General features: G+C 44.7%; 1 protein-coding gene across 5 annotated transcripts in view; it reads left to right on the forward strand.

Moving 5' to 3' along the window:
* The window catches only part of LOC105700390 (nuclear receptor coactivator 2), a 149544-nt gene that overhangs the window by 97343 nt on the left and 32006 nt on the right, over positions 1–20195 (forward strand). For 4 of the 5 annotated variants that reach the window (XM_012426213.1, XM_012426199.1, XM_012426231.1 and 1 more), the window contains 2 exons: positions 17702–17809; positions 18344–18482. In XM_012426213.1, the coding sequence (XP_012281636.1) occupies positions 17702–17809; positions 18344–18482 (247 nt within the window). Of the gene's footprint in view, positions 1–6150; positions 6240–17701; positions 17810–18343; positions 18483–20195 lie in introns of those variants that run through there. The other variant, XM_012426221.2, reaches the window with a different exon arrangement.

Raw genomic sequence — 20195 nt, forward strand, 5'->3', positions numbered from 1 at the left:
TCCGAGAACACCTACTCGGTGACTAATTTCTTTATCATCGCCACTGCAGCGACTCGTATCGCCGTGGTTAACGCCTTCTTTTTTTTCGTAGAAACTTTTACCGATTACTTTCATCGGATGAGTGAAAAATACGAAGCCGATAAAATAACGAGTTCGCTCATCGGGTTTGGAATTTCACGCGAGATCTCGCGGTTCGGTCTCGTTTTCTTCGGTAAAGTCTCCCGTCGTCGAAGCGCCATCCGTCTCGAGAACTCGAGAGAGATACCTCGAGTGTGCAGAAGTTAGACGGAAATAGCTGGCACGTCGACTAGAACTTTCCCGACCCGTCCACACCCACGAGTTTATGTCGACCGTGGAGGACCAACAGGTGTCATTTTGCCAGCGACATCGGCGACATCGGCGCCATCATCCCCATCGGCAAAGCGAACACCGCCAAACCTAGAGGGGTCCATCGATTTTCGATCATCGATTTATATCCCACCGATCGCTTCGTCGCCACGGAATGGGAAGCTTGTCCCTAGAAATTACCGCCGAGGCAGTCAGGCTCATTTCCGCTAGGAAATTATTTCGAAAACGAGGGAAGTTCCCTCCTCGAGCCGGATTCTGATTGGACGACTCAATCTCGATAACCATCTCAACAGAAGTCTCTGCCCTAGTGACTTTATCGAGCGTCGAGTCTCTAGGGGAATCCTCTCTAAGGCTTCAACATGGGGTTCATTCGCTCTGGTTCTTGTCCGCTTTTCCTTTTTTTTCTTTCGAGCCGTGGACGAGGTGTTCTTAACGAAGACCGCGTCTTAGGAATTTAAAGAGTGTTTTATAAAAAAAAGATAGTGCTAGATTGGTGGTTGGGTCTCACACAGTTTTCTACCATCTAGATCCGAAAATCCTTTGTAGCATCCCGCTGTTTCTTTGAGGTTAATTCGTTAGACCTGGTCTTGCTTTATTCGCTAAGCTTATTAGGTTGCTCATCCTCAGATCTTGTAGGTCATTAGGGCCTAAGGAAAGATGTATTTATCACTTTTTTCAAGTTCGTTAAAATGTCGAAAAGTATATGGTATGACGATTAGGGGAATGACAAGACATTTGGTAACGGAAGTACATCATTTTCACCTTCGGTGGAAACTTAAATTTGACCACGACATCCGGGACTTCTTTGAGTGCCATGCATGCGCGGGCAGTACACTCGGTTAATTAGTTAACACGGATGAATTTAGTTAAAATTTAATGCGCAACCAGAGGTTGTACGTTTCTGGCTACACGTGGAATTGGCAACGAAGCCAGTGTAATGTCGTTTGCATCAACCGATGCGGAAATTTGTCGCACCTACACTTTTAGGGGAAACTATTCTCGAATGTCCACTCCGGCATCGAATGTTTCCTTTTTTATTTCATTGGATTATAGCGGACGCAATAAAATTGACCGGCTATTGAGTCATTTACCGAGTCGGGATACAATGACAAAGTCGACCTTCAAGCCTCGTATTGCCGGATAATTTCACACAGATATCGAAATCGCGCCTCTAGAGTTCGACATCGAGTCAGTCCTGTTGCATTTCGCAATGTTATCTGAAAAAAACCGGTCGTTTTGTTAACTACCGGTGTCGCTATTGTCCTGTGGCTTCCACATAATAGAATATAGAACCATAAATATGAGGAAGTGTTGCGAAAGGCAGCGCGAACAATAACTTTCACAAACGTAAAGATCCATTATCAAAGTATTTTACCTAGTTACCTATTTGTCAATTAACCAAATTGTAGTACATTGATATAGGAATACCTATGTACCAGATCGATTGGTGACATTGACCCAGTTTGGTTTGTAGGTCAGTCTTCACTGTTATTAACTTCCATAATATATGAACGCAATTAATAACACAAATATAAAATTACAATGCTTCTTGCACATCATGAAGTAGTTCTTAAATTGCTTTTTTAACATTTCCGTCGTTTGAAGAGGACCAATCGAATATTTTTAGATGAGCAATGGAAAACTGTAGTTTGAACTATTTTTTGAGCTGCTTTAAATAAAACGCTAGGGAATTGGAACGCTTTCGAGAAGTCTCTCGAGCCGAGTTGATTTAATAATCCACTCTCGATCAGATGCGGCCGATTGGCGCAATGGATAGGAATTCGTCGTCGCCTTTCCGAAAGTTACCTCGTTTGTGGCGATTGTGTAACGATATCATCTGACGTCAGAGCAGAGAGAAAGATCGACAGAAGAAGGAAAAAGATTGAAAGTTCACGCGATGCGAGATCCTCTTCGTTCTATTGTTGGTCAGTCATCTTTTCGACCCTGACAATAAGCTTGAGCATGCCACTAAGCTTTTCTCTTTCACTTGTCAAAGATGTTTCATTGCGATCGTTTCTAAATCAACCTTCGAACGTATCATAAGCCCTTGGATTAGGTAAGCATCGTGGCGCCCATATAAAGTGAAACCAGTATACGTGTACTATCTAATTTGCTTACATTTTCAAACCCCATGCGAGTATCAACACTTTCAATTTTTTCATTTTGTTTTCAAATCGGCACACTGAAAATAATATTTCCTAATGAAAATTGCTCTCTTTCGAAATGATTGAATTGGAGAGGTTTTTAATGTTAATGTGACATTGATCAGCTGGGAAAGCCACATATTTAAAGATGATAATTTTCTAGCCGGTACATTAAAATGTTTACGGAAACTCGTTTTGCGACTGAAAATTGTTTACCCTATGTTTCGTACATTTAAATTTTACGGAATTAAATATATATATTGATATGAAAAGGGGAAGTTATCTTTTTATTGGTTTCGCGCAGGGTATGTAATCGACTTGAAATATTTTCAATAATTCGACCAACTACGTTTCATGCATACGATACTGAATTTCATTCGACGGTATACTTGCGGCGCAAATTCCCGAATAATCGCTCTGCGTTCGATTTTCCATTCACAGGATATAATCAGATTCGACCAACTGATCATTAACGCACATTTCGCAAATGATGTCAGTATCTCATTGACATACAACGCCGATGAAATCGCGATTGAGCTCCTTGTGAAATCGATAAAATACGTATTCATAGAAGTGTATACGTAGACGATAATACGCAATTGGAGCATTACTAACAATGATTAAAAATTACGGGTTACGTCCGGTGGTCAATTTTAAAATGAACTCAAATTCTGGTATAGTAGTTTTTAGATGCAATAATTTACGAGTCTACCTTTCTCTTGCCTTCTATCCGATCGTTATAACGACATTTCCGTTTAAGCCAATGGACATCAAAAAACAGTTGCACTTACCGAGTGTTGAAAAATACCAAGAGTATCCCACGATTCGATTCTACATGAACACTCAGTACCTTACATTGCGTCACGGTGCACGACAGAATAGTGAGCATTCCATTGTTCCGTAAAAGCGAGCCACCAAGACGGAATTACTTCGGTCGAGCTAAATATATTTTATTGCGGGCTCCGCAACGAAATCTCCACCAGGTCTCCTCCACCCGTTCAAAAGCATTCTTGAAAGAGGAGGCCACTTATTAAAATCGCACACAAAATATTTCTCGTATTCTTTTTTTTCTTTCCCGCAGTCTATACAATGTCCTCTAAACGATATTATCTCTAGACCGAGCTAAATTTATTTTATTGCAGGCTTCGCACGGAAATCTCTGCAAGCTGTATTTTTTCTCTCTGGATTAGATCTTGGGAGTAACTTTGATGTTTTACAAAGAAAAGAAAAATGATACGTACTTTATTCGGCGCCGCAGTCGGGGCACAAATCCTCGAAATATTACCAATGAAAAAGTGTCAATATCTATAGCCGTACATCCGCTTCGCGCCAACCTCCCATCTCGTTCTCCCCTGTGTATAATGTTGAAACGGATTTAAATGGAACGATTTGCATGTCTCCGTTTCTATGCTATCGAGGGAACATTGGACTGGCAAGAACGAATATGTAAATTCTTTCGTTGAATTCTACTTACCGATCGTTTATATCTTGGCTCGGATACGTCGGCCGCGAACGCGGCTTCAATGCTGGACGGATATGTGTAATCGGCCTTTACGTTTCGATTTGGAAACCCGATCGGATGTGTCGCCGAGGGAGAGGACGCAAACGCGTGGGCATAAACGGCCGTTTAAAATCCGGTTGATTCGTGAAAGTGTTAAGAGATTTCGAACAAGCTTTACCGTAATACGTGCACGTCGAGTGGCGGGCCGATTTAACGCACCTTAACGCCAAGTTACGTCCATTGACAAATACCCGAGTAAATTAAATTACCCGTACGCTTATCTTCCGAGGGGGCGCGGATGAGTTCATTTCTAAAATCTACGATTTTAAATGGACGTAGGTGACACAATTTATACCAACATACCATTTAACGAACAACTTCCACCTAGTACACATATTTCGTAACTTCTCGCCAGAGAGCAAGAAGAAATTACGTTAGAACGAAGAATTAAGATCTAACGATAATCGCAATTGGACGAATCGAATCATTCTCTCTTTTCCATGGCGAGGAATAAACGCGACCGTGGAGGTATTCAAATATGGCGCCACGCATGCGCGCAAGCCTCGGCGTCGCGGCCGCGTGACAGGTGTTCGCGTTCCGCCGGTCCTTAAACGCGAGCGCGCGTACATCTTGTCCACCCTTTAGTCCGGGCCGGCGCCTCGTTCGAGCGCCCCCTCCGGGCCGTCCCGCTCCCACCCACGTGCGTATTAGCATAACGTACGTACCTGTCCCCCTCTCGGACTTGGTGCAAGCGCAGAGCGGCAGTTTCGGTGCGGCGCGCGGCGGCCCGTCGGCGTATGTCGCGTGTGGCGCGGGCGGCGAGTCTTCGGCGGGCCACCGTCGGCGGCGCGCATGTCCGCGTCGCCACGATCGCCGTGGCCCACTGACCTATATTACGCTCGGAGCGTATACGCGGGACCCGCGTTACCGAGTCGCCGGCTGCACCAATAACGCTCCGGTCCCGAGCAGCGGGTGCCACGACGCCGAATCCCCGGGGAAGCCTCGGTCGCCGCGAGACGCGTCGCGCTCGCCTCTCGCCGCTCTCCGCAGGGTGCCGTGCCTTCGCGACAGCGCGCCGGTAAGTCGCCACCTGCATTGCCGGCCGTGCCGACCTCCCGGCCGTGGGCGGCCGCGATTGGCCGTTTCCCTCGGACCGCCGGCGCTTATTGGTCGGCGCGACTCGAGCGGCCGATCGTTCCCAGTCACGGGCAGGAGGTCGACCTTGTGGCGCGTCCCGTTTTCCCGCAGCGGCTCTGCCAGGACGGCGAGGTCGCTCCGAGCGGACGAGGGGGCCTATCGGTGATTTCCCCTGGAAGAAAGTTACTCATTGGTTAACCCGCCGGAAATGAAACATGTTTTCGGAGCCAACGGGTCGGCATTGTCCCTCGTCCGACTCCCTCGCGGTGAGAGTAGCGCTAAGCGGACGATGAGTGTCGTGCTGCCAGTGACACCGTGCCTCGACTCCATGGTTCGTCGCTTTAATTGGATCGCTAAAGTGTAAAGGCGTTTCGCAATAACGCGCGGTGATTCGGAAATCGAGAGGAGCGTTCCACTAATTTCTATGGCCGAGCCGTCGCGTCGGGGATGAGAGTCTTTGAATTACAACGTTGCAGGTGGTCTTATTTACGGGCGGTACGATAAATATCTCGAGTCATTCGACTCTGTCCCGTATCATGGACGTTTTATTGGGAAGGAAGTTTATACGGGCAACGATAATTTATGGTTCGCGGCCGTGTCGTCGAGTCAAATAGCGTTCCGACAAACGCCTCCAACACCGAGTTCGGGAGTGTAACATATTGTCTCGGCGATGTTCTTGCTGGAAAGCACCCAACGTCATCCTTCCACCCGCGGGAAAAAAGCGGTAGGCGGTTTCCGTTGGCCCGTTCGCCGTTTCGTCTAACGGAAACGGCGGATCGTTTTTGTCCGCCGACGGAAGGTCGACTCCGCGCGCTCTCCTCGTCGAGCGAGTTTCGATTTTTCCCGCCAAAGGAAGAATTTCCGACGTGGAGGGGCCTCCTCACGGAGACCCGCTCGCGAACCGATTCTCTCGAGCTTGCGGGGAATTTCGCGCAAGAGTGAACTTAACGACTCGGGCAAGAGCTTTCCAATTACTCGACACTTCTGGACATTTGCAGACGCGGAGTCGCACGAGTCGTTTCCCATGGAGCCGACCAATAGGGCGAATTACGTCGAGCCGTGCAAGGGGTTGCGGAGACCACTTGGAGATTTGTCTGCCGGATGCATTTGTACGTATGACATACACGGAGGAAAACACTTGTAGTCCGATTATGTAGTTACGGGTGACGGAGGTAGCGGTTTAGGGTGTTGGATCGATGAGCATTACGGTTGCTATGACATAACGCGTTAATAATGCTCTTTTTCAACTTGATCAAAGGAGTACTGTAACGACGTTGCAGTTACATTTCGCGCGGTCATGCGGATATATTATCTTCCCCGTGGCGCCCTTTGCTACTACGATAAATCTCTTTGTTAGTACGAGAGGCAATAACTATAATTACCCCCCTCATCATTTTTCCAAAACCCTCGTTTTCTTAACCTGTTCAACGTCGGCGTCTTGTCCCGAGACGATCGCTAGGAGATTTAATTTTGATATGAAATCTCGTATAGCATGATAGCACGGGGGGTAAGTCCGCCTGTTGTCGAAGGGGCCCGTTTGGGAAAGGAAGAGCTACTTTTATCTCACAGTTAATTAATATTTACTTCCCTCTTTGGGTTTGGGTATCGACAGAATTTCCGTGGATTTTATTTTTGCAGTTCGTTCCTGCGTATACTTTGTGTTAACGTTTTTACTAGCATTAGTAGGTTGTTCTCCCGGCTAATTATTCGCATTTAACCCCTTGCCTTACGATTTAAATTCCGATAGCGCGTGCCATAAACAACAAAAATGTCGGTCATACATCGGATCATTTCACGGTGTGGCTGAACGTTCAACGTCTCACGCGTCTCTCATACATTTTGTTTACATTTGGCCCGATTGACATACCACGTCTCTCACACGTTTTGTTCACGTTTGGCCCGATTGATATACCACGTCTCTCACACGACATTGTAAGTTAAGAGGTTAAAGGGAAGTAAAAGATAATACAAAAAAAATAGTTATACCCACACTTCGTGAAAATATAATTGATAATGATTAATAAGATCTAATGACTTCTCTTTAACTTTAGAAGTTTCACTTTCAACGCACGTGGCGGTACCGACTTTTTTAATTGACGTACGTTGAATAACATTCCAAGGTGCTAGTTCTGTTGGGCGGATACGAATGACGCAGCTGATGTGCATCATCGGATACGTACGGATTAAGAGGAAAGGGAAAATGAAAAAGAGCGAGGTCTTTTCAAACTTGGTCGCATCACCGACTGATCGACTCGATCCCTTTACCGACACTCAGGCATTTCTCGGCCGCTTTCAGGGAGTTCGCGCCGGTCGGGTGCACGACCTTCGGCGCCTCCGCGCCCGAAGGAGGAAGAACGCTCCGAGGGAGGAAGAGAGATGCGCCCGAGAGTCGTGCAACCTTGGCAGGAAGAGCGATCACGGTCAGGAGTCTCGTGACCACGCGCTCGCGGGATATCGCCGCGCGACGCCATTGGCGCTTTCCCCTGGGCCGCGGCGCGCTATTGGTCCTCCTTCGTCGCCGCCCCCTGCTGCGCCGTGTCCTTTACCTCGGCTCGCTTTGCGAAATCACCTGACGCTTTAACGATTCACTTCTCGATTGGCCGTCGACGAGGCGCGTACGCGCAACCACCAGGTCTGGCCGCGTAGGTGGTCGAGAGCTCTCTCTGGATGGCTGGAACCCGTTCAATTATTCCAGGAGAAGCGTAACGGCAATCGAGAGGTTAATAATTCCACTATTCAATTAATACCCATTCCCTAAACATTCTTCATTATTTTAACGTAAAACCGGATCGTCATCTTCGGACGACTAACCCGTTCGATCTCTCTAGCAGAGGTACAACGATAAACGATATTCAATTAAGTCGATAATTCGGACATTCAATTAATACCTATTTCTTGAGCTCGCTTCTTTATTTTAACGTCGAATCGGATTGGATGTAAAAAAGTAGTGACTCGAAAACCCCGTTGGGAGTATTTCTTGGTTACAAAGGTTTCATCGCTGGGAGCGAAGAAATTCTAGAGCCGACAATTTCCATGGAAGGCGTTAGATGTCGCAGGAGCGCGGTGCGGATATTCGACAGCAATATTTACGAACCGGTGTAATGGTATTTATGCTTGGCACTGCATATTCGCCTATTTCATAGGGTCCCGGTGATGTATCGCACGTGCGGGTCTTGGAACATATGGTTGGCCGGTAAAGGAGGTCCCTTTCCGATGACGTAAGAAGCGATGCGTGACGCCGGCGCTTCCGAATATCTCCTCCTCCTCCTCCTCCTCCTCCCCCCCCCCCCGACGCGGAGGAACGCTTCGAAAACGGGACGAGGACGGTGAAACTTAATCGACACGGCTTTGCCACGAAACCGTGGCATTGGTCAGTTTAGGCCCGCTTCGATCGAACAATCGCGAGGCTCTCTCCGGTGGCCGCAAGAGGGAACCCGAGTCGAAATTATCGATCTCGGGTGAACCTCTATGTTCTCTCTGATCTCGGTTTAATTTTGCTGTTCTTTGGATCGTTCAGTTTGCCGGCAATGATATTTCAGTCTCGTATAGTACTCCAAGGGCCTCGGTCGATTTTTCTTATTGACACCTTCACTTTATGGAAATTAATCGAAGCTTGAAAATTACAGAAATGGGCTGGTTATTCCGTTTTGTCGGAAAATTACACCCGAAGATCTTCAAACTATCAGTTAGTAAAAAATGACGGAGGACATGGCGATAGGTAACCTAGGATATCTTGAATTTTCTGTTATGTAACTTGAAATTCGAAACGTGGGATCATTTTATCGTTGCATTCATAGGAAGTGTGATCTTAAACGTGTAAAATTATATATTTATCACAATTTATGTTCACTTTTATGAAACTCTTCGTAGGGTCGGAGGTTAAAGGGGGGACCTCGAGGTGGAAGAGAGGGTCGATTTGATACTCCTTTGCTATATAAATAGGATATTACTGTACATTTGAGGTTCGAATCAGACTGATTTTATTAACGTTCTCTTATTTTAAATTCTCACGTGCATTCATGAGGCTTACGTGAAGTAAACATTTTCGACTCGGGAAACACTAGTCATTTTTGTTTCTTCCTTATGTCGCATCTGATTGTTTCTCTTTCTATCAAGCCACTCATTCAAATATTGTCCACCTTGAGAAAATAGAAGTGTTCTGTTTAACTAATTCCGCTTGAAATTGTTATTTCATTTGATTTTCTGTCTTCTGGGAGTCGTTTTGAACTCAATCGACGATTCGGTCTATTGATCGCCGAGAGCTCTTCGAATTGGAGGAAATGAAAGCTAGAGACGATTTCTCGTCAGTGTTAATCTCGTAGCTCGCTTCTGGAATTTCGGAGCACTACGCGACCGTCGTTGATTTTAATTCACCGTGGTTAGAGCTTCATTCGACGTACGCGACTTTCCTGCGTAATGCGAATTACGGTAATAATACGATAATAGACGTGATAGCACGTAATGGCGGTGATGAAGCCAAGCTCCTCAACAATTCAATTCGCGGATGTAGTTGGCATATAAAGTCGATGATCTTCATTAACGTGGTATACCCCTTAAGTACTCGAAACACCACTCACCGTGGTCTTCCCTTAAAAATTCAAGCAATTCACGGTTTAACGAGTCGTTGTCATTCGGTGTGTCATAAAATCGAGAAGTGAATGATTGAGAGAAGTTAAAACTTCACTTCGGTCTTCCTTTACGGAAGTCGAAGGTAACCCTTTACGACTTAAGCTTAATCACATCCGAGACACGTATATTATTCTCTCGATGATATTCCGGAATTCAAGTATCAGTTCATTCATATTTCAAAATATTCCTGCTCATTTAAATAATCAAAAAACGCGCTAGAGTCTCAAGCTCGTAGAGATTCACTCTTTCTCGGACAAATTGTCAACTGAGTTTCAAATCGCAAACCAAGTTTATTCATGAAAACGGGGCGAAATAAAAAGTGTACTTTCCTCGTACGTAATCGCACAATTACGCGATATGATTTAGTCGTTTCTCGGGAGACAACGGAACCATCGAAGCTGGGACCGTTTCGGGTATCGCTCTCGATTGATCGATCGTCGGCACGATAGTAGCTCTTTACTAGATCGGGGGAAAAAGAAATGTCGAAATATTGAAATACTCCGGGGAGAGTCTTTCGAGCCCGAGTGGCGCCGAAGAAAGGCTTTGCATGTGCCCCTTCGCAGCGAGTGTCCTTTAGAGGGGCGCTTGTTTGCGCGGCAATTTCGGAGCACAACGGAAAATGAGCCGAGCAATTGCCGGCAGGGTGATAAGCCGCGGGTGCTCGAGGAGAAATGGGATGGATGAATGGCTGGCGGGGCGGATCCGATGGAAAGGGGATGGGGCAAGAACACGTGCGAGGACACACGCCCGACACGTGCGCGAATTTACAGGACGCCCCGGGATATGCAGGAAGTGCGTGCGCGGTTCCGGTTGGGGCGACGAGGAACGTCGAAGTGCATTCGAATTGCAAAAAAGTGCGAAATACCGACGAGAAGTTCCACTTAGTTCGTTCGTTTAACAACTTCCGTCAAGAGATATTTATAATTAACCCCATACGTGCCGAAGGAAAACACAATTTACCTGATACGATGGAGCGATAATGCAAATCTGGGCTTTAGGCCGACGAGAAGCGAGTTTTGCAATCGTCAATAATTATGATAGTTATCTAAGCGCTCTACTGCCCCTCCCCCTCCCCCCCCCAGGTTTTTAGTAAAATCGAGAGTGGGTCTCTCTATTTCCAGGGTAGGTAAAATCGAACAATCTTGTGAAACTTTCCAGTTGGGGACTAGTTATCGAATTTGATTTATTCAGTACATAAAGACCCTCCAGAACGGTTACGTGCGTGGAATAGCTGTGGAACACAGTGTTATTTTTTATACATGTATCTGGGGTGTCCGAACGTATTAAGATTTCCAGTCGCTATAACGTGCCATAGAGCAAATGGCTCAGCACTATTTCATACTCTTACATGAATTACAGTGCGGCGACGCTCGCTCGTCGCAAACGGCACGGAGCGACTTGTATCGTATCACCCACAGATCGTACTCGACTTTTCGTCGAGAATACCGCAACGTGTCAGATATCAACGTCGATACGCTTCCCCGCTGCAGAACATACGTTATCTTTCATTCGACAGTCAACAGGGTCGCATTCGCGGTTTCTTTTAAACATTCGCAGCAATCACTCCTGCCCAGAGAATTAATTCTCGGCAAAGAGGAGAGTCATCTCCGTCCAGGAGATGATAATGGGATTTTCTGATTATTTGTTTATTCGATAATACCGTCAGGGTTCTTATCTACCCTTCACGGCCCTTCGTCCTTAACCCATTTTTGTTATCTGGTTCCTTGCTCCTTTGTAACGAGCGGGATGCATTATTAAATATTTAACTGTCAGTCAATTACCGTCCTTATATCAAGGTGGTAAACTTACTATTTTCATAAAAAGAGGCTAACTCGCCGAACGTTAGCTCGGTGATAAGGGAATTGTTGCGCGGCCGTCAACGCTGCATACAGGCCGATGTCGTTTCGTCGACGACGCCGCTGGTGGTGACCTTTATCATAATGTGTGTATCGCTCTAGACATTCATTGCGCGGCTATTTATTTCGAAACTCGACTAGCCGCTGTAAAATTTGCCACATGACAATGAGGCTCCTCTTATCGCGGCTTACTTTCGACCCAGTTTCGGTTTTTAACGCCGCGGAACTACTTTGCCAGCTCGAGAGTGGAATCGAAAGTCGCTCTTCTCCTTCCCCCCACGGACTTCGCAGTTAAATTCCGTTTTCATTTCGCTAACTTTTGCGCCACTTTCTTCGCCTCTCCGACCCGGTGAAGATGCGCCCCCGAATTAAATGTCTCGCTACGTGGGCGATTGCTCGTTTCCGTTAAGGACACGTCGAACACGAGTACGTCTTCGCCCACGCGACCCGCCACTCCGGAGTACAAATCAGCTGACTGAAAAGCAATTTATTAGGCAAACACCCGACCGAGCTTGACTTTTTTTTTTTTACCGTGGGTTAAGCCGCGCAAAGTGGTCTGGAACGCGACTCTGGGAGGCGAAAATTAATGACGCCTTTAGTCCTTCCTAAGAAATTCATTCAGTTAGGGTTCTCTAAGGATTCTGAATGACCGAAGTCAATTTTCAATATTGTATTGATATTAAATGTACTTCTGTTTGTACTCGCATTTCTATGCCATTACTTGGAGTTAATAGTATATACGTGTCTATATTATACAGGACTTCAGATATGTTACCGGACACGTGCGTAATTATTTTTATATAACTTTAGATTATTTGGAAACAATGGTTTTTATTTTTATTTACTTTTGATCGTCTAAAGTCGCATTTCAGAGTACCGCATGACGTTGATCGTGTAATCCATCGAAAGAACGCAAATTGATCGATAACGTTAACGTAAATGCATCCACAGGAGCAAGTAACAGATTATATTTATTTCTCTTGTCGAAGCTGAAAATAAACTGTGAAGACCCGGGCGAGGTACATCCTAGAGAGGCCTTGTCTAAGGGGAAAGGTTGCCCAAATCGATACTTAGCCTAACCAACTATTTTACAATTACGATTCGGCTGGAATCAATACCAGCATGGAAAGTTCGAAGAGATTTAGGTTAGGCTGGACAGGGTGCGATCGATCCTGCGAGAATCAATGCCTCGAATAGCCCATGAAAACAACCGAACGATGAGAAACATTTGTCGGAAGAATTTCGTATGCCAAATATAAACATATAAACGTTTTACCGAAATATCAGACTCGGTTATTCGTGGTTGTTTATACAAGAGTCATAACAAATCGACCGTGATGTATGTATTGAAGAGGTAAAAAAAAAATAAAAAATACATATTCATTTGTAGGAACAAGGAGATCATAAAAATTGTCGGGATTTACTGGGTCGGAGATGAGTTAAAAAGGGAAGGAAAGAAGGAAGTGTAATGTTGCGACACTTCCTTCTCGCAAGAAATACTTGCTGCAAATTGACTTAAATCCCGTCCAGTTTTCTAAAGTTTTTTTTCGAACTGGGTAAAACTCGTGGACCTGTTTTCTCGGCACTAGGATTTCCAACTTTTGCTCATTGGTTGATTTTTTTTGTTTGCTGATGCCTGTGCAATTCTGGTCTTGCAATAGAAAGTTTCGTTCTTCTCCATTTGTAGCGACGACTTAATTGTACCGTTTGTTAATGTGCGCTACCGAGTATTATTGAAAGTGTGCCTTTCGCTCTTAATAACTAAAGTACTGAATAATTACCGATCGCAATAATAAGTCGGCCACCGAGAATCGGTGAAATGTGACTGACGTGATTAGCGAAACTGACATACAATTTCTCGACGGAACGTTGTATACATGAAAGGACATTGACAGGCATCGATTGCGGGTATCCTGCGAAAGTCGCAAAAGTACTCTAGAAGTCGATGTTACAGTATCGGGACAGTGTAGTACACTTACAGGTTCCTCATTCTTGCAATTTCTCCTCGAGTGTATTCTCGTCCCTCATCAGCCGGAAATTTATATTCATCGGGACTTTCGTTAATCTTTTTTTCTTTATCCTTCCTTAACCCTCCGGTAGGTTTAATCCCTAGGATTAATTATTAAGCTCGGGACATCTTTTTTCCTCGATGCTCCGAGAGGTTTTCCAGTGAAACACGAATTCGATATGCATTTTTCGAAATTCTTCGGGATTGCATTTCCTGGGGATTTGTGAGGCCAGAGTGGCCTCGGAAATTGCGAAATACGCTCGAATACAGAAAGAAAGCACGAAAGCACCGGAGACTGCTCGCAATTCCCGACGAGTCGTCGGTTCCGCTGGTAATGGCGTGAAAGGACTCTCCTGGCGTGGAAGTCCCTGAACGGTATTCGTCATGGTGTAATAATAAACGAACCTCCGTGCTTTAGGTGCTTGTCGTGATCGCGCGGAGAGATTCGTCTGGCGGAACCCTGTAAAGGCGTCGATGCCTACACAAAGGCCATTTTTGGATGTTTCAATGTGTCCTTCCACGATCAATTTTAGTCACAATAATTTCGGAGTGCTCCAACATTTTGCGTTCTATCAGTTGCCACGTGGGTCCTGACAGGTAATTTCTTTCGCCTGGATTTTGCGTCGTTGCGTATTTCGCGGTTGTTTTGTCCCGCGATGGTATATATCTTTTTCATACCGATAACATTTCGATATCCTTGTCCGTTTCTGGTATTGATTTTTTGCAATTATTTCCAAGAGTGCTCCATTGTCGTCGAGCTGTCATTTGTCACGTGGGCTTTATCTTATGATTTCGTCGTGTGGAACCGTTCTACGCATTCTCGTATACGGTTGCCTTGTTGTCGAATGGTGTTTTCTCCGATATTGCTATTGTTTGAATGCAGAGGGATAGAGAGATTCTCCGTTCGCAGCGTTATTTACGACGGGAATATCTCGCTTCATCTTTTATATATTTTTCCACGTCGATCGAATAATTTCTTCGCGTGCTTCATTGTTTGTGACGATCGTAAACGGGAGATTGCGAGTTTCGGATTTTGTGGCGCGGCGTTCTTCTTCTTATTCTCGAAAGATGTTTTTTTTATTACATAAATCATCGTCACATGATTTTAGCCACTTTGAAATTCTTATTACTTGTGATTAGATATTACTAAACGAGGGTGATTTTCCATTGTAGTTTACGCTCGGAATAACATTTTTACAAAAATCGGTAACATTGTGCGACTGGAATTATCCAATGCAATTGAAAGGTGTTTATCTGTATATCTATTCTAATGTATAAAGACATTTGATTCTACGTTTGCATGTTCGCGGTAATCTCGAAATCTACCGAACCGATCTTAATCGGATGTTTATTCATATATTCTTGTCGATCCTGAGAAGGATATAGACTGTTTAATTCTTCTGTCACGTATCAATCCCCGTCGTCGTACCACGGACAATTACATGTTGTCTTACCATCCGCAGGAATAAATGGCGTACAATTTATAATACTATATCCTGGCAAGAAAACGTCGAATATAGGATATCCAAAAGTATTAACCTAAACAAATTCCACTACAAGGTATTGTCTAACGCCTCGTGCAATCGAAATTATAGTAACCTCTATTCCTATTAGAAATCCCTCTTCGGCTCGTCCAGTACTTCCTTTAGCTCAACTAGATCCCATATTAATTCCTCGACATCCAGGTTCAATTACCGTCCCCAAAAATAACTCCACCTCATATACTTATCCTACATTTCCTTTCTAACGGCACATTTCTATTAATAATTCTAACAAACTGAAAATACAGAAGTCGCGAGGAGTTTCCTTCTGCCTCGTATCATAGGAAGGCGCGCCCCCGCCCACGCATTCCATTTTCAGAGCCCAGGATCATTACGGTCGCCTCGTTTGTAGCCTTCCACTAATTAACGATCGCGCTCGCATTAAGTAACCGGCTGGCGTTGTCTGTTCCGTGCGAAAGCGCGGCTCTGAAAGCCGGCCGACGTGGCGAACTAAAAGCGCGAGGGGTCCCCGCGTAAATCCAGAGGCATTTCCGTCTTCATCGAGACAGTAAAACGCCCATTATACATTATGTGCGATTCGTGATTCATGCGTTTTGTGCGCAAATATTGCGTATGGTCGATGCGTTCAAATTCGCGTCAATGGGGGATGGTTAGTTGTCTTGACGGAATACTTGATACACGTAAAATCGGCGCATCCACGAATCGAGAATTACGAATGACGCATAGTGCGAATGGCCAGATCGTCGCATCGACGAATTTGTACGAACCGACGCACCTCGAAACACGCATCGGGGGTGTAAGGGACTTAAGGGGACGGGAAAGTGAATGGAACTTTTCTCCGAACCGAGTGAACCGAATCGTTTCAAACTTTACAACGTGAATATGGAGGCTGTAAGGAAGGTCCTGGCGCCCATGAAATTTCATGTTTAATGAAAAAAAATTTGAAATACTTATAAAGAAATTTTTAAACAATTCACAATTCGAATTTCACGGGGGCCAGGATCTTCTTTATAGCCTCCATATTCACATTGTAAAGTTTGAAAAGATTCGATACACCCGGTTAAGAGAAAAGCTTCATAAACGAAACCTCTGTGTAGCCAGAAGCGTCGAAGAGGCTTTGTTTATAAAACTTTTCTCCAAACTCGATTTACCGAATAGTTTGAAACTTTACAACGTGAATAGGGAGACTATAAGGAAGGGCCCGAAACTCATGAAATTTCAATTCTTTTCAAATTTCTTTATAGGTATTTTCAAAATAGCTTATAAGAAATGAAATTTCGCAAGTTTCAGGACCTACCTTAGGGTCCCCATATTCACGTTTTAAAGTATGAAACTATTTGAGACACCCAGTTCGTAGGAATGTTTTATGGACGATTGAGCATTCGGATGCCACTTTCACATCCCCTTAACGTCTGCCCGTTATTTGCATCGCCGGTCGCCAGGGGGCGCGTCGAGTTGGTCGTCTATCGCGCTGCCTCTTTCGTGCCTTTTCCCCGTTACCTATGATTCACTCGCCGACGAGACTGGGCGAGACTCGGAGGGTCGGCTCGCACTTTTCATCCCTTCCTTCCCTGTTGAATTTTTTTCTCCTAAACGGTCTCATCTCTCCCTCTCCACTAATTTCGCGCCGTTTATTAATCCCCCCTCCGTAAATTTGCAGCCTCGCTCTCCTACGCACCTTTGATCTTGCCGGTAATTAAGCGTGATGTAATAGATATTCGTTTAATAAACCGGGTACAGTCTACTGGGAAAGTACGACTTGGGGGCGTAATTAGAGGCGATGAATGTGCTTCATATTTTTTCTTTCGAAGCGGGTAAGATCGAGGTGGATAAATTACGCTGGAATTATATGCTTATACTTTGGCGGTTGGGTGGAGGTAAAAGTTGAGTAAAACGCTGAAGAAGTTGTTCTTCCTTTTGTCTCTTTTTTTTTTTCCATTATCATCAGAGGGAGAACTCCCGTTATTAATCTCACAAAGTTCAACATTCTGGGTATTTTTCATCCGGTAATAATGAAGCGTGATGTAACAGATAGTCTCGCGATAAGCATCGCGTGCAGTACAGTTCGTTGGGAAATAGCCTTTGGAACATGACAAGTTGTAATTACGATCGCGGTTTTCCAGATTTTTAATACCGCTAACCTTTGAACTAACTCGTGAAAATTAATGGAAAATAAGTATCAAATTGAAGTCATTGCGAATACGTTTCCCGTAGTTTTGTTATAAGTTCTAAGAACGAGCTGGGGCTTTCTTTGTCTTCTTGTTTATCGATACGTTTCTTCCTCGCCTTCTTTTTTTTTTTTCTTTTTATACCCCTGGGAAACGCGAGAAACATCCTCCGGCGTCCTCTGCATAACTCGAAAGTTACGTTCGAGATCTAACGGAAGTCGCATATTTACGATGATGCGCGAACGCAACGTGGGTAGGCTGAATAAAGTTCAAGGTCAGGTCGTTAAGAATCAGTCATTGTGAATATATCGAGCTAAATCTCCCACGCTGCTTGTTAATACAAACCGTATCGCAAGTTCCTTGGCACGAGATCGTTCTACGGGCTGACTCTTCCGGTTTCTGTTGCAGGCCTGGCCCGTGTGAATTGCAAGACCCGTTGTGGGTCAAAATGAGTGCAATCACCGGCAACATCACCAAGAAGAGAAAGAAATCAGATGCCAAGCCTCAGTCGCAAATGTAAGTATCTTTATAGTTTTTCCAACGTCCAACGCGTTCAAAAGTGTACGCACTAATGTAGGTGAAAAAAGATACGCTAAGTCTACTGTGTATTTAGTTTGTTTAAAAGTTCATTTAAAAATGCAGGATTTACGTGCGAGTTCATTTGAACACGTAAAATATTTAACGTGACCTTAGTTTATGATTTCAAAGTGCGATGCATCTTTAAAAAAAAAAGAAAAAAGAAAGTTTGGAAATGCGAAGCGTGACGAACGAACGCCCCAAACTTTTCCGCTTGAAATGTTTCTCTCCCTTGATAACGGACAATTCTTCCTGGGGGGAAAAAAAAAGAAGGAAATTAAGAGGGAAGAATTCATTAACGAATGATTTACATAAACTTGTCGCAGTTCGTTACGCGTAGAGGCATGTTAAATTGTGTACCATAAATTCTTAACGATTACATCTGAACAATTCTTGTCGTTGCGGGGTAGGGAATGTTCCGCGAAATGTTGAGATATTCTCTGGTGGGGTAATTGAAGGTGATTTCCGTTACAGTAACAAGTGCCTTAACGAGAAAAGACGACGGACCCAGGAGAACCTGTATATCGATGAGCTTGCCGAGCTGATTTCCGCCACGGACATGAGCTCTGGCAAGACCGACAAATGTCAAATTCTACAGAGAACCGTCGACCAGGTGAGAGCCTCGATCTTGTAATTCATCGAACATTAATAATTTATTAATCGACAAACCGTGGAGTTTATCCAGAAACGCAGTGACTCGATATTGCGTTTCTCCACGTGTCACTTTTCATTTTATCAAAGCATTCGATCATTCATTATGTGCATACCGTGCCGTTTAATAACGCCGCTTATTAATTGTCTCGGCGCTTTGGGGGAAACCAGAACTTAATGGGCATATCTAATTACGCATCCGCGCGGCTGTACTACTTCCTCCGGTAGGTGCACCGAGATAACAGAACAATCGCTCTTACATTTCCTGATGCGCGAACTAACAAATTCAATACCTATGTCACGTCTCCGGGAAAATGCGTGGTTAATTGCCCGCGCATTTGCACAGAGGAAATTAACGAGAGAAGATACCCATGGAACGTTTCGGACTGAAATCTTACGAGAGAGTCATCTCCGTACGATCGAAGAGTTTCTCTTTTCTGCCTTAATCTTTCATGTATCTCCATATCCGTATGGGCGCATTTATCCTGTCATGAAAACGTCTGTCGGGCATGAGGTAACTTTTTGCACTTGGCACGACCCAATTACGCGTCCGGGATGTGTTTCCTCGGAGAAATGCCTCGAGGAATAAGAAGAGGGAAAAAAAAATGGAAAAAGGAGAAACCGATCACCCAATCATCCCGTTCTTCCGATCGAGGCGGATCCATTTCCTGCGTACGCGGTTCCGCGTCGCGTCTGGATCGGCGGATTAATCGATCGAAAGAGACGGGATCAATTAGGAATCAAGAGGTGGGCTGCGCTTTGCGAGAGAGATGACGTACTTTCTCGGCAATAAACGAAGGTTAAGGCTGCCGAGAGAGTGGATCGCACAAAAATAGCCTCCAAGATCCGAGCATTATTTTACACAGAGTGATTGAACTCGCCGTTTCTTGCCCTGCTAAGCTTATTTTCTGGTTTGTCTCCCCCTTTTTGCGCGTACTATATAAAGCCACGCTGAAACCGATTCCACATTTAATGATCAGTAATACGTAATTATTAGGTATCATTAATTTCATTTTATTAGACTAAGTATCAAGTATTTGCAGGCTGGGGCGATATAACTGTCGCCACGTAGAATTGATTGCCAATTCGGAAAATGTCGGGTGAAATTTGCGAGTTCGGTACGGGAGTCGGTCTTGCACTTAATACCGCCATATATCACGAAATACCTCGTGGGGATATCCCGTTTTTTTTTTTTTTTTATTCAATTGGATTCATATTAATTCATTCGACGGATTTCGTAAAGGTGCACTTAAGAAGTCAAGGTGTGGAAAAGGAAGGTAACCTATATATCTTAAAATAAGAAGGGAGGGATGAGATAAGTGTGGGTGATGCAGTGTCTACTTCCTTTAACCTCACGGAGATTTTCATCCGAAACGTTTCTCTCGGTGCCGAGCGATGAAGGAATTATTCAAAATGGCAAAAGTTATTGCCTCATCCTTGTATATGTATATATATGTGAATTTATATTGTTTTTTAACGAATGCGAGAGAGACGGGACGAGTCGGGGCTCGCGATATTAAGAGGGGAAAGCGATGCCGAGAGGGAGAGTGATTCTCGTACCTTTTTTCTCTCATCTCAGGGCAAGAAACCGCGAGTTTTATGAACCACCAGGAATACACGTCGCGGGTTACTGGCGGCGTTCCCTGGAAGGGGCACTTCCGGCCGCCATGATGCT

This window comes from Orussus abietinus, unplaced genomic scaffold (genome assembly GCF_000612105.2).
Source record: "Orussus abietinus isolate OABI.00-Male unplaced genomic scaffold, Oabi_2.0 scaffold143, whole genome shotgun sequence".
In the NCBI taxonomy this organism is placed as follows: Eukaryota; Metazoa; Arthropoda; class Insecta; order Hymenoptera; family Orussidae; genus Orussus; species Orussus abietinus.